Here is a 13,983-nt window from a genome sequence, read left to right as displayed (position 1 = left end):
CAACAAAGAGCCTGAAACTCACTGATGCATGCATGCATACAGCAGACAACAGAGCAGATCACACTCTAACACACACACACACACACACACACAGTCCCAGATCACTCTGATGCATGCAACCGCAGACACTGAAGATGCCAGCCAAACCAGTACGCATGCACCAGTGTGTGAACATCTTACAATTGTTTTAATATAAAACAACTGTTAAGCTTTAAAAGGCTGGAGGCCGCGATGCACTTCAGTGTTTGCAGTTATTCTGAAGCACAATTTCGTGCGACTTGCAACAAACTCGCTGTATTTGCGCACTTTAGTTGCGCGCTGGTCAACACCGTCACCTGCCGGACGCACCCTGAACTGCAGCCCTGTGCTTTCGTTTCTGTGTATCTGTTCAGCAAATATAACAAGTGCAAACTGAGTGTGACCTCAGTTATTGAAAGAGGGGAACTTTGCGGCGTCCCGGAGGTAGGGAACCCAAAGATGGGCAAACACATCCTAAAACACACACATTTAACACCAAACAGAGAAAAGAGTCAGAGAAAGCACACAGCTTTCTCTGACTCTTTTCTCTGTTTGGTGTTAAACAGGTCCTTCGCTACACTTAGGCCTTTTAAAGCATTTTTGCATTTTATTTTACATGTTTTGATGTTATGCACATGTTTTCTTCAACAGTGTCTATGAGGTGATTTCAGGACACACGTGACTAGGTCTGTCACAAGTTAACTTTTAAAACCTTTTAATCAAAGACTTGTGGTTCAAATTCTTAATATATTAATATAAACTCGATTTAGTGGCTTCTTTGTGCTTATTAATTTTTATTTGTATGCTATCCACCTCATTTTGCAACACAGAAGCAAACTATTTTCTTTAAATGTGCGAGAATTCCGCTTCATTAGTCGCTTTAACTAATAGGACAAAAAAGGGATTAAAGTAGAGGGTTAAACTATTTGCGTTTACGATTATGATAATAGATTAAAATAATATGATGACTAAAAATACAAGTTTACAATATAACTGGAGGCATGTCACCAGAAGCCACGCACAGTCAGTAGCTACAAAATCCTGAGACCGCTCTTACGTTAAAAATAAAACGGATAACATCTTTAGAAAGATGTTTGTTTGGGTTGACAAACAGCTCAGAGAGCGATTGGAGCACCTCTCCGTCAGCTGGTGCGCGTGTGGCAGGTGCGCGCGGTGACGCGACGCGACGCGGGGGTCACACCGCACATGAGCGCGTCACAGTCAGAAGTGCTTGGGAAAAATCTCAGCGACGGTATACAGGAGAGAGTCCTCTGATTCTGTGAGTTTCTATTTACAATATAACTATATAATGTAATGTTTACATTCTAAAAATTATATTTCGAAGTAGGCTATATTTCATTTTTTTATACTTCAAAATTTCACGTTTAATTTAATGTTACTTACCGATTCTTTGTAAGTGTGAAATTTATTGGCAGAGTGAAAATTGTTTCTATACCAATTTTAATTTCACTTTAACACTTAAGAATAGTTATGTTTATGCATTTAAGCAAACATGATAAAAATCAGAATAAAAAGTAGGCAACTATAGTTGGACATTTTTTGGAGTACTAGGACTTTTGGAGTACCATGCAAATTATATAGCACATATCAAAATACCATAGTATTTCTGATACATCACTGTACCATGGTATTGCTGCAGAATTTTCTTTCTGAGGGATAGTGTCCACAATAAAGTACTGTACCATAGTATACCATGGCACTTTGCTATACACTATGGTAATGAGTTATTAAAAACATAATAATTTTCTACGTTTTCTGTTAGTGCTGTTAGTGTATTGTGTGCATGTGTTAATTAATTTGTTTATTTTAGCAACATATTCTTATGTTCCAAAGGTAGTCTGGATTGAGTTCATCTTTTTGGTTAATTTTGTGTACAATAATGAGTAAGGTTTGACAAAGACTAATAATGAGAAATTATTTATATCATGCACTGTAAAAAAACAACAACAAAAAAGTTGTAAATAAAACATTAGAATAGGTTTCATAAGAAAATACTATTTCAGTCTTTCTAATGACAAATTTACTGGATCAACATTTTACTAGTCATAACTGTGAAATTTACTAGCAGTTTCTCAGTGGAAAAAATTTCAAAGTAAATCCTATGCCATTTTTTTATCAGTGCAAAAAACCTATATGTTTATTTTCAAACATACACACACAAACAGAGTAATGCACGTGTGCACGCTGTGCCACAGACAGTCATGTCTAACAGGAAGGCAGGAGCTGATTCACAGGACTCGGTGTTCTGTGTGAGACTGAAACAGAAGCAGCTGTTTGTAGGAGGATCCTGTTTCCTGAAACGTTTCGTACCCGATGAGCATTTAGACACGTTTGGAGTGGAAACAGGCTCTCTTTAAAAGTGCTGGCACACCAGATTCAGCCCGTTTCCACATGCAGTACACTTCAGTGAATGATTCTGAAGTATTTGCCTGAAATTAGACCGCAGAAGTAAACGGAGAGCTGTTGAGTTTCTGCTGTGTGTCTCACACCTGCTTCTGTACCACAGAGCTTTCAGCCCTGTCTATTTCCACTGGGGCAGGTGCTGGAGGGGCAGGCCGGTGTGGTGGGGTATATTTAGACCCCCCTATTTCTGCCCTGCAACTCCAGTGACTGCAGGCCCATCAGCTAGAATAAATATCAGCTGTCAGTGTTGGAGCAGACAGGAAAAAAACTTCATGAAGATGGAAATGCAATGGAACTGATTTTAATGAGATTTGAGATATTTACTAAAAATGGGCTCCAGGTTTGTTCTAGTTAAACTAAATGATTCAAGTCTGTTTTGACAGATTGTTCACATCGGAGCTGTTAGTCAAATGCAAACATACATCTAGGACTGGAGTTTACTCTTGCGTTCCACCACTGTTTGTTCTTGAGTCTTAGTAAATAACGCATCAGTGGTGAGAGTCCAAACTGCGAAATATCCCCCAGCACTGAGAGCATTGCTGTGAATCCTCTTTGCAGGAAAGTTTATTTCCATCCAGAACTCATCTGATCTATTACCTCTGTAGTTGTGGTATTCAGACGTATGTGAATTCATGGGTATGGTGGTCTTGTTTCACTCTGTTTCAGTGATTGTGGTTCACAACATGTACCCAAGAGTCCACAACACTGTGAATGCACTTACTGGCATTTATCAGATTCTTCTTTCTCTCCCAAGGCTGGTCAACATGACATTACCAGTCTCTTGATGGATCTCAGAAACTCGATCAGATGAGATCTTGAGGTAAAAAGTTTGCAGACACCATATAACTGTATATGTTGTTTTATCATTATGTATGATGCCTGTTAGATGAATGCTCTTGTACTTAGAACTCAGATTAAACAAAAGCATCTAAATTATACTCAATATAATTTAATATAATATGTTTGCGGATTTGTTTGGGTTTGTCTCCCCCGTGTGGTTGTTTTATAAAGTGTGCTTTAGCACCTGTGCAGGCAGCTGTGAGCAGGCCGTCCTGCCTGTGTCTGTATGGGTGGGAATGGCAGCATCAGCTGTTGGTGGGAATCACTTACACGCAACATGGAAACACATTGTGATCATTGTTACAACGCTCCTGGTCTTAAGTGCTCCTTCAGGTAACAGTCCCTTTTTATCCTCACAAAAAAAACTAGGTTACACTTTATTTTAAGGTGTCCATATTTAAGTGTATTATTACACTTTATTTTAAGTGTAATTATACCTTTAAATATTGAGGAATATTAATGAACTACATGTACTTACTATATGGTTAGGATTAGGGTTTGGCTTTGGGTCACTTGCATGTTATTATGCATAATTAATTGTTATTATAATAGTAAGTACATGTAACATGTAACAAGGACACCTTAAAATGTATTTATTTATTTCAGCTTCAGCTTATTTTAAATCCTTTACATTAATGATAATTTAAAAGTGTTTTAAATGTATGTTTTTCCACCTAATGTTAATATTTGCTTTTATTTCAACTGAAAAAAAAAGATTTGTATTCATTCAGTTTGGAATTACAAGACTGTGTTACATTTATTTATGGTGCTCCAACATATTTTTAAAAATATGAAAATTGTCTCCCTGTTTAGCCTCACAAAAAAGTACAGTAATGGTATCAGATATTATTGTGTAATACCGTAATAGTACCATAATACCGTAATATTGTGGTTCTCTTTGCAGTTTTATTTTAGTATTGTTTATATACTTATTACAGTATTTATTATTAATATAAATAATAGTTTGAGTCATTTTGTAAAATGCTTTTGTAATATTTATTAGATTTTTAATATTTCAATTTAGATATAATTTATTTTTATTTTAGTTTTAGTAATTAATCTCATTTAAAATATTTTGGTATGGCAACATTTATAATTTTCATTCAAGTTTGTTTTTTATCTAATATTTATATTTTGTTTTATTTCAGCTTCATTTCATTTAACAACAACCATTTTTAATCATTTGAATTAACAAGACTGCATTACATTTATTTACATGACACTCCAACATTTAAAAAAAATATGATTAGAAAAAAAAAATCATTATACCGTGGCATTTAAAACCTGTTACATTCGCTTAAAAATATTTGTGGAATATTGTGGCAAAAGCCAACGATACATTTTATGCCAAAAATCATTCGAATATTTAGTAAAGATCATATTCCATGAAGTTATTTTGTTAATTTCCTACTGTAAACATATCAAAACTTAATTTTTGATTAGAAATATGTGTTGCTAAGGACTTCGATCGGACAACTTTAAAGGAGATTTTCTCAATATTTAGATTTTTTTGCACCCTCAGATTCCAGATATTCAAATAGCTGTATCTCAGCCCAAATATTGTCCTATCCTAACAAACCATACATCAATGGAAAGTTTATTTATTCAGCTTTAATTTATATTTTATTCTATATAAATCTCCATTTCAAAAAACTGACCCTTATGATGGGTTTTTTGGCCCCAGGTCACATATATCAATTGAATTCTGGAAATTGAGCCATTAACATTGTGATAAATTAGTTTTCTTTCCTTGCAGTATGTGCACAGTGTCGAATCTTGCGATGCAACTCTGATTTTGTGGCTGGAACTCTTGAAATTGGTGTCATTGGAGGAGGGGGTAAGGAGGGAGCTAATGCTGTCTACTGCAGTGCCCTGCGGTCCTACGCACTCTGCACCCAGCGGACGGCCCGAGCGTGCCGTGGAGACCTGGCCTACCACTCTGCTGTGCAGGGCATCGAGGACCTGCTCATACAACACCGCTGCCCCAAAACAGGCCCCACGGCTCAGCCACGGCCCCTGCCCCTGCCCCAGGCCCCTCTTTCAGGGGACGGATGCTTCTATGAGAAGGGCTTTATGCAGAGGGAGGGCCGGGCCCCAGAGTACCTGCACTGCGGGGTGTTTGGAGACCCTCATATCCGCACATTTAACGAAGAGTTCCAGACGTGTGCTGTGCAGGGCGCCTGGCCTCTCATAGACAACCAGTACCTGTACATCCAGGCCACCAGCACACCCACTAGAGGGAGCTCTTACACCAGCATACTCACAAAGGTGTGGGAAAAAAAACGTGCACACCTTTATCCTATTGGATTAGTTTCACATAATTAATATAACCCTAGAGTTTATTAAGTAATAATATGTACTAATTACTATTTCTCAGAAATGAGTTGTATGTTACTCATTTTAAAAAAAAAAAATGGGTGGCCTTCATTGCTTCTAGTATTCACATAAACTCTGGACTAATCAGAAATTTTTGCATTTACAGAAAAAAGCTAACGTAGAAATACACAACACAATTTTTGCCTCAATTTGCAGACTGGATGCATCTACGGTAGTTGGTATATAAAGGTTCCAAAAGGGGGATTTTATGGAGATGAAAGAACCATTTTGTGTGAAGAGCATTGTAAAAATCTAAAGAACCTTTTTTTAGCTGTAGCCTTTGTGCATTGGAAAGGTCCCATAGATGTTAAAAGTTCTTAATTTGCCTATAAAGAAGCTTTACATGAGTTTACATGAGGGTGTCTGTTAGAAGACTCAGTTTCAGTTAGTCCTTCAACACAAACACTTTTTATTGCCCTATAAAAGGCTCCAGCATTACTTTTATCTACTTTAACATCCAATCAAAGTCATTTATAGCACGTCTCCCCTTTCATGAGCCTTTTAAACTGAGAGGGAAGTAACAGATTTGTCTTTTTTTCAGAACTGCTGTTCATTGCTTTCAAACATACTGGGTATATTTCACAGCCTGACATCTAATGATGAATTGCCATGAATTATTACTAGGACATGCATAATGAGAGACGTGCATGAGTTTAGAATCAGTCTTGTTTGAATGTCCTGCACCTGACAGTTCTCCGCTCTCTGGTTCTTCATCAGATCACGGTTATCTTGAAGAACTGGCGTGAGTGTGCAGAGCTGCAGATATATCAAGCGGAGCTGGATAACGTTCCTCCGGCGTTCGTGGATGGTTCTGTGACCGGCGGTGATCGCAGAGGGCATCAGAGCCTGCGCGTTCACTCTCACGACCCTGGCCGACACGCTGAGATCTGGGCTACGCACATCGGGACGACGATCGTGGTGCGTCAGGTCGGCCGGTCGCTGAGTCTGTCCGTGCGCTCCCCTCGTGCGATGGTGGAGTCCCATACGCCTGAGCAGGACTTGCAGTTGTGTGTATGGGGGTGTCCGGTCTCGCAGCGTCTGGAGACGCCGTATGCGCATCCATCCACACCTGCATACACACACTGCTCCTCACTGCTTCCGGTGCGGGATGTGTATTTCCAGGCTTGCTTGTTTGATCTACAGGTTACTGGAGATTTGAACTCCAGTGCATCAGCCGTGGCTGCTTTAGAGGATGCTCGTGCGATGATCTCAGACCCTGATAGGGTTCACCTGCTGACGGACAGGGCAGGTAACAACCCTCCATCATTGCCGGTGGTGCTGATCGTAAGCATCCTTGTAGAGACTCTCAGATGTACTTTCTTGGGCCCAGTGTGACATCAAAACACTGCACTAAAACATGCCATATGTGATATTTAAAGGATATTTATACTGTTGTTCAATGTTTACATCTCAGTGGTTTGGAAGTTTGTGTTTTGTGAATAGAGGCTGTCTGGAACGGCGGTGGAAAAAAATAATAATTTTATTGTATTTGTTTCAGTGTTAAATGCACATAAAGTGTGTGAATTAACATATTTGTGGATATTTTTATCTGGATAAACGTGAATAACCTTTGAAAAATTTGAAAATTTTGAAAAATTTGCTCATGCATCTCAGTGTATGTTTTCTCAAAGGTGGATGAAATTTATTAAGGAGTGTATTTGATAAAGAAAAATGTTAAATGTTTCCACAGCCAACACAGCATTAATTAATGAAGGTCATTGGGATTATTTTTGGGACTAGTTTTGTTTTAGTATTTTTTTATTGTTATATTTAGTTATCATTTAAGTTTTAGTATGTCAGAGTTAATGCATTATATCATTTAAATATATTTGTACTTTTTATTTTTATGTTTAATGAATTTTTTATTTATTTATTCACTTTATTTTAATTTGGGGTATGGATAAAAAACAGACGATAATAAAATAAAAAATAATAAACAAAAGAAAAACATAAAAAAATAGAATCAATACTATATTTAATTGAAAATTAATAGCATTTTTTATTATTTTCCTTTTATTACAGCTATTTATTCAAAACTAAAATAAAGAGTACTGAATTATTTTTCTGTCAAATTTATGATATTAGAACATTTTGTAAATTATGAATTTGGGAAAATTATCAAGATAATCTGATTTTTTCCAGTGATTACAACAGAAAGTCTGTGGAAGACCATGAATATCCCCTGTGGGATTCATTCTCCGTTATCGTCTGTTGTTTAAAGTTATGCTGATAAACCTTGCAGTGGGTGTGAGATGCAGGCTTCAGTTTCTTCTGGGTGAGGATCACAGATGACGGAGGTTTCATTCCTTGTGAATGATCAAAAATTGGTGACTACTTCTGAGTCCTTCACACTTGAGTGACACTGGATGGTGTTCATTCATATGAACTTGAATGTTTATGTTATATTGGTATCGGTTACGTGATTGAAAGCTGTCTTTTCCTGTACTCTTTCCTTAAAAAGGTCATTCACTACTTTTTATGTCATGCTTGTTTTATGTACATGTATAAGACAGATAATAATACTATGTACAATATAGACAGCCATCCAAAACAGAGGGAGTCAAGCATTACGCATATCCCACCTTTCTTAAACAGCACTGCAACTGGAGATGGAGGGATCAGGACAGACAGCATAATGAATGAGGTAAGCAGCTGTTTGTTTATAGACGCACTCTTATCACCATGAAGATGAATGGTTGGATTATATAAACAGACTCCTCCTAAACTTTTTATATAGAGACCCTTGCAGTGAAGTGTGTTGGATCAGTCAGCAGATGGCAGTGCTCATCCAATCAGAACAGAGTCTCCATCACACATACACGTTTCTGAACATGTGGATTGTTCATGGTTTCATTTGTTTGGTCATCTCTGACCACTTTAGTTCACTCTACATGTCCATTCAGTCTGGTATCTCTAGTATATTTAGTTTTCACAAAGTACTGAATATATGAATTGGACATATACCAGGGCAATATCAGTTTTTAATATGTACCACCAGGGTAATGCTATGTTTACTGAACATGCACCAGGGCAATGCACCAATTCTCACATGTACCAGAATAATACCATGGTATTTCAGAAATGTACCAAGTTCATTTAGTGGTTTTTGGACATGTACCAAGGTAATGCCATGGTATTTTTACCATGTACCAGGGAACTACCATGATATTTTGACAAAGGTAATACTATGTTCTTTGCACTAATACCAGGACAATACTATGCTAATTCAACATGTAACAGGTAATACAATGGTTTTTGGACATGTACCAGGGCAATACTATGGTATTTTGGACATGTACCACAGTAATATTGTGGGTTTTGGCCATGTACCATGGTAATGGTATTTTGACATGTACAGGTAATACCATTGGACTTGTACCATAGCAATGCCATAGTATTTTGGACATGTGCTACAGTAACACCATGGTATTATCTTTAGTATATATGGGATGCCATTTAAATACCATGGAAAATGAATCTGGTCCTCATTCGGTACTATGGTATAGGCTACCCTTAAATACTGTGGCGATATCAGATCATAATGCATTTACATTGTACTCTAAGGCTGATGATACACGGCACAACTTTTTGAGCAATTTTACCGGGCAATGTTTTTTTTTTAGCAATGTTGCTTGAGCACTATTCTATTAAGAATGGGTTACAAATTTCTATCTGGATTAGATCGGTCATGGGCCCTGTGTCTTACCTGTTTGCCCGTTGACAGCAACATTTCCCAAAGTTGACCTAAAGGTACTTCTAAGAATACTACATTATCACTGTGGCATATGTCCAAAATCATGTACTTTTTGGTACTTTTTGCATATCAAAATAACCATCAGATTCAGTTACGGTACTGCCACACACAGTCCCTTTCGTTTTTTGTCTTTGGGATAAACTAGACAGTGTAGAAATGCTTGATTTTGGTGCCATCCAGTTTAGATACAAATAAATTCTTCATGCAGAAAGAAATCGCCTCTATTATGAACGTGTGACACGTGCGTGTCCGTCTAACATGTTTTGGAGCAGGGCACTGGACTCTCCAATGCGCTTCCACACTCCACCCCTGCTCCGCACAATTACTCCACCCCCTCAACGACTGCTGCCCCTTACCCACGAGTTGTCCACGCGCTCTGTACGGGCTCTCATTGGCCTGGGTGGACGCAAACAGCCTGTGTGTCCTATGAGAGAGACCTGCGTGGGGAGATCCACGAGGCGCATGTGGCTCTCCAGCACTGATGCCCATGTGTGTCCAGCTCGCATCATCAGCACAGCGGCTGTGTGAACTATATAACCACCCGCTCCCACTCAGTGTTTACTGACAGATCAGAGTCACCAACAAACGACAAAACATCTAATAATAATCAAATAGTTAATAACACCAGCCGTACTGTTGAGCTTATTGCGCAACTGATTCATTTAGTTACTTTAAACAAGCCTATAATACAACGTTTAGTGGCATTACTGGAATTAATATCCGCAGAGTTAATAAAACAGCAACATGGGTGTACTAACAAAGAAACCCAAGACCTTCGAGGTTGAGTTTAGTGACCCGAACAAGAGCGCGTACAGCGGGGGAGATAAAGTGGCTGGGCAGGTGATCGTGGAGGTGGCGGAGGTGGTGCAGATTTCCGCCGTTAAACTGCTCGGAATCGGATGCGCTACAGTCGATTATAATAAAGGAAAGATGCACTGCAGGGATGAGATTGAGTACCTGAAATATGAAGAAGTTCTTCACCTCGATCATCAGCCAACAGGTGAGGCACTTTGGTTAACTCGGTGTGCGAATTCAATCGCTCATTTCCGGGGGCATCTTAAGTTGTTTTTGCCATGCTAACTAACCATCAACTCTCTTAAAGATATGTTGAACAAAAAAACTACTTGCTATATTGAAATATATTAACGGAATCTATAGCAAAGTGATAATTAATGACTGAGCTTGCGTTTTTTCGATGCAGTGCGTACACGCACGCTGTGTTGCTACAGTAACCTCCTCTAAAGCTACTTATCTAGCGCACTCTGACTAACCTATAATCTAGTTGTAACTAAAAAGTTTTAAATCGTAATTGTACTTAAAGAGCTCTAACATTTTGTTTAGACTTCCTTTGGGGGTTGTTCATGCGTTAATTAGGGTGCTGCTAAAATAGCCTGCTATTGTACTAGTGTAGTTTGAATGAGGATGGACTTGGACAGATGTCTTTCTCCCCTATAATTTAACTCAGATTTTGGTGTCTTTGTTGTCTCAGAGTTTAGATTGAGGAGGTTCATTTAGAAATGGGGGGTTGGGAGGGGGTGAATGTAAGTTGAAGGCTTGTTTTTTGAAAAATCTTTTCTAAATAGAAAATTTGAAAGACATGAACATAATTAAATAATGATAACTGACTGTTTCTCAAAACGCAATCTCTCCTTTGCAGATGCAGATGGCTCCATCACTCTCAGGCCTGGAAACAGATACAAGTTCATGTTCGGGTTTGAACTTCCACAGGCAGGGTGGGTTTCATTATCAAAATTCCCCATTACAAATACTGCATTCAAATAATTTAGCCACAATTTTAATGTAAGATCTACCCCTCCCAAACAGGTGCCTTGTTTCCTCCTACGTAGGGAAGTTTGGCTCAGTCCAATACTACGTGAAGGCCATCATCGAGAAATCAGGCCATCGTTATGCAGAATGCAAGCGATATTTCGAGGTGGAGGAACCCATTGACATCAACACCCAAGAGCTCATGGTGATTAAGTCCAGACAGTTCACACACATTTCTGTGAAATGGATGTGATTGAAACATGAGATAGTAATTCAGCCTTTTCTGCTTCCTCTCAGGCCCCAGTTACAGGAGCAAAACAGAAGAGAGTCACCTGCATGTTTATTCCCGACGGCAGTGTTTCCGTGGCTGCTCGCATAGGCCGGAAGGGTTACTGTGAAGGAGAAGTCATATGCATTGATGCTCAGTTCGAGAACTCCTGCTCTCGGATCGTCGTTCCTAAAGCCGCCATCATTGCCAAGCACATTTACCTGGCAAACGGCCGCACCAAAGAGTTTCACAAGAAGCTCACTTCTGTCAGGGGAGACCACATCATCTCTGGCATGTGTGATGTGTGGCAGGGGAGAGTGCTTCGTGTGCCAAAGCTGAAGCCAACTATCCTGGGCTGTGACATTATCCACATTGACTACTGTCTGCGGGTGAGTTATATTGTTGATAATCAATGCAGATGCTTTGGACTCCACCAGTCCTTAAACTTTGAAAAATAAAAGTGTTTTATTGTCTTTGATGGTTCCATGAAGAACCTTTAACATATTTAACATCAGTTTCTAAATGTTCTTCACTAAGAATAAAATCTTTTAAGAACTGTTCACTGAAAGGTTCTTTGAGGAACCTAAAATAGTTCTACAAAGGCATCACTGCAAAAACCTCCTTTTGGAATCTTCATTTTTAAAGGGTGTATGTCATCTTTTTCTCTCCGGGGTCAGATCTATTTGCATATCCCAGGAAGTGAGAAGCTCATCCTAGATCTTCCTCTGGTCATCGGGACAATCCCCTACAATGGCATGAACAGTCGCACCAGCAGCATGAGCAGCCAGGATGGCAGTGGCACCTCCAGCACCTGTGTGTCACTTCCGTCTTCTCCACCTAGCTACAGCGAGATCTCCCGAGACAACTGCACGGATAGTTCTTTCATTCCTCTCCTAGATGATTATGACGAGGATGACAGTCCTATATTCATGTGCATTCATGCGCTCCCCCCTCCCCCAGCATACACTGAGGTACACATGCACATATAAATAGACAAATAAAAACATAACCTCAACCATAATTGAGATTGCACTAAGGATTGTGTCTATCTTTCTTCTGATTAAACAGCAAAACTAAGACTGCATCGGAAGTGAAGTTCCCCTTTAGAAAATACTCCAACAGAAGATCAAATGCAGGGAGATTCAGATTTCAGATCTCATAATGACACTGCTAATGGACCATGCATGCTTTACTTCAGAGTTGCGGACTATGAAATGCTGTGTCATGCCAAGAACTGGTTGATTGCAAGTCGGTGAAGTCATCTGAAGCTGGACTGTTTTGCTGATCCACCTCTTGAAAATGATCATTGACATCTTCATGTTTAATTCTGAAGAATCCTCAGCATCTGAGAGCATTTTTACATTTACGATTTTGCCATATTGGTACTATGTTATGCCTGCACTTATTTCAAATTGGAATGTGTTTGTGGTAAAAAAAATCTTTTGGATTAGAGGGACAATATTTTTGTAATGCACAAAAATGTGATCCAGTTTTGTGAGTGGAAACAATTATATACCATTTTGAGTTGTTTGCTCAGCTGCTGGTTTGCTGTTAGTCTAGTATTACAGTCTTTCCTAGCAGCATGTGTATTTCTAATTTAATATAGAAATTAGAATATGCATATATAGTCAGTATATAGCCAGTTTTTAATAGTATATAATTAGTCAATTTAGTCCACTTTGAAATTTGAAATTATGTGCATTTTGTACTCTTGATTTGTTTTTAAACTTTTAATAACATTACAGAATACAATAAAATGTAATCAAGTGTCATTTCTATGAGATCTATCTATCTATCTATCTATCTATCTATCTATCTATCTATCTATCTATCTATCTATCTATCTATCTATCTATCTATCTATCTATCTATCTATCTATCTATCTATCTATCTATATATCTATCTATCTATCTATCTATCTATCTATCTATCTATCTATCTATCTATCTATCTATCTATCTATCTATCTTGTACATTTGCTGTATATCTATAATTAATTCCCCAGTTACTGTACTAAGAGTGTAGTTTTGTTTTATGGAACATCTGGTATATAAATGCATTAGCGCAGAGTCTGTCTACACTCCTGGCATGAGGATGAATGTAGAGGAAAGGTTGATAGCCGGAGACAAAAGCACGTAGCACCTGTTGTGTGTATATGAAGGGAGTGTTTTCTGGCTGGAAAATATTCAAGAGCTATTTCCTCATGGTAAAAGCACTTCCATCCATGGGTGTGTGTTCAGAATAGCATTTCAGTTATGTAAGATCAAATCAAATGGGCAAAGTGAATGTGCTGGTAACCATCTACAGTATGTCTACAGTACACTTACAGTAGGCTATTCTGTGCTTATTGTGCGTTTTGTCATATGGATAAATATATAGATACCATATTTTGGTTGGGCAATGGGGTCCATGTAAACTAGTGAAAATGCTTCTATTTAGTATTTTTCCAAGATTTTTGTTTTCTTAAAAGTGTTGCTAAATTAATATATGCAATACAAAAACATTAATAAAAGGCAGAAAATCAAATAATATGTG

At 38.3% G+C, this 13,983-nt stretch overlaps 2 protein-coding genes across 6 annotated transcripts; both read left to right on the top strand.

Annotated features, from left to right (window-relative positions):
• Positions 1 to 1,215: 1,215 nt before the first annotated feature.
• On the top strand, positions 1,216 to 7,341 carry LOC306887186 (hemojuvelin-like). Of its 4 annotated transcripts, none has more exons than XM_079444757.1 (5): positions 1,216 to 1,297; positions 3,197 to 3,262; positions 3,454 to 3,615; positions 5,039 to 5,550; positions 6,376 to 7,341. In XM_079444757.1, the coding sequence occupies exons 3-5, from the start codon at positions 3,519 to 3,521 to the stop codon at positions 6,991 to 6,993; spliced, it is 1,227 nt and encodes a 408-aa protein (XP_079300883.1). In that variant the 5' UTR covers positions 1,216 to 1,297; positions 3,197 to 3,262; positions 3,454 to 3,518; the 3' UTR covers positions 6,994 to 7,341. The 4 variants fall into 4 exon arrangements, with proteins under 4 accessions (XP_079300883.1, XP_079300884.1, XP_079300882.1 ...); XM_079444758.1 differs by having other exon boundaries at positions 1,239 to 1,297; positions 3,109 to 3,262; positions 3,475 to 3,615; XM_079444756.1 differs by having other exon boundaries at positions 1,239 to 1,297; positions 3,109 to 3,615.
• Positions 7,342 to 9,972: 2,631 nt separating this feature from the next.
• Positions 9,973 to 13,983, top strand: LOC306887188 (thioredoxin-interacting protein-like). Of its 2 annotated transcripts, XM_079444763.1 has the most exons (6): positions 9,973 to 10,412; positions 11,070 to 11,145; positions 11,237 to 11,384; positions 11,477 to 11,836; positions 12,125 to 12,418; positions 12,516 to 13,983. In XM_079444763.1, the coding sequence occupies exons 1-6, from the start codon at positions 10,157 to 10,159 to the stop codon at positions 12,522 to 12,524; spliced, it is 1,143 nt and encodes a 380-aa protein (XP_079300889.1). In that variant the 5' UTR covers positions 9,973 to 10,156; the 3' UTR covers positions 12,525 to 13,983. The 2 variants fall into 2 exon arrangements, with proteins under 2 accessions (XP_079300889.1, XP_079300888.1); XM_079444762.1 differs by having other exon boundaries at positions 10,005 to 10,412; positions 12,125 to 12,558.

The sequence above is a fragment of the Barbus barbus genome (assembly GCF_936440315.1).
Source record: "Barbus barbus genome assembly, chromosome: 21".
Lineage (NCBI taxonomy): Eukaryota > Metazoa > Chordata > Actinopteri > Cypriniformes > Cyprinidae > Barbus > Barbus barbus.
This window is presented reverse-complemented; position numbering and strand designations above follow the sequence as displayed.

What these genes read in the sequence shown, in the direction of transcription:
- LOC306887188 (XM_079444762.1), top strand. Translation starts at nt 10,157, where the DNA reads ATGGGTGTACTAACAAAGAAACCCAAGACCTTCGAGGTTGAGTTTAGT. An exon ending in TTTGAACTTCCACAGGCAGG is followed by an intron (nt 11,146 to 11,236) that starts GTGGGTTTCATT and finishes CCTCCCAAACAG; the next exon opens with GTGCCTTGTTTCCTCCTACG. An exon ending in ACATTGACTACTGTCTGCGG is followed by an intron (nt 11,837 to 12,124) that starts GTGAGTTATATT and finishes CTCCGGGGTCAG; the next exon opens with ATCTATTTGCATATCCCAGG.
- LOC306887186 (XM_079444756.1), top strand. Translation starts at nt 3,402, where the DNA reads ATGTTTGCGGATTTGTTTGGGTTTGTCTCCCCCGTGTGGTTGTTTTAT. An exon ending in GGTCTTAAGTGCTCCTTCAG is followed by an intron (nt 3,616 to 5,038) that starts GTAACAGTCCCT and finishes CTTTCCTTGCAG; the next exon opens with TATGTGCACAGTGTCGAATC. An exon ending in ACACCAGCATACTCACAAAG is followed by an intron (nt 5,551 to 6,375) that starts GTGTGGGAAAAA and finishes GTTCTTCATCAG; the next exon opens with ATCACGGTTATCTTGAAGAA.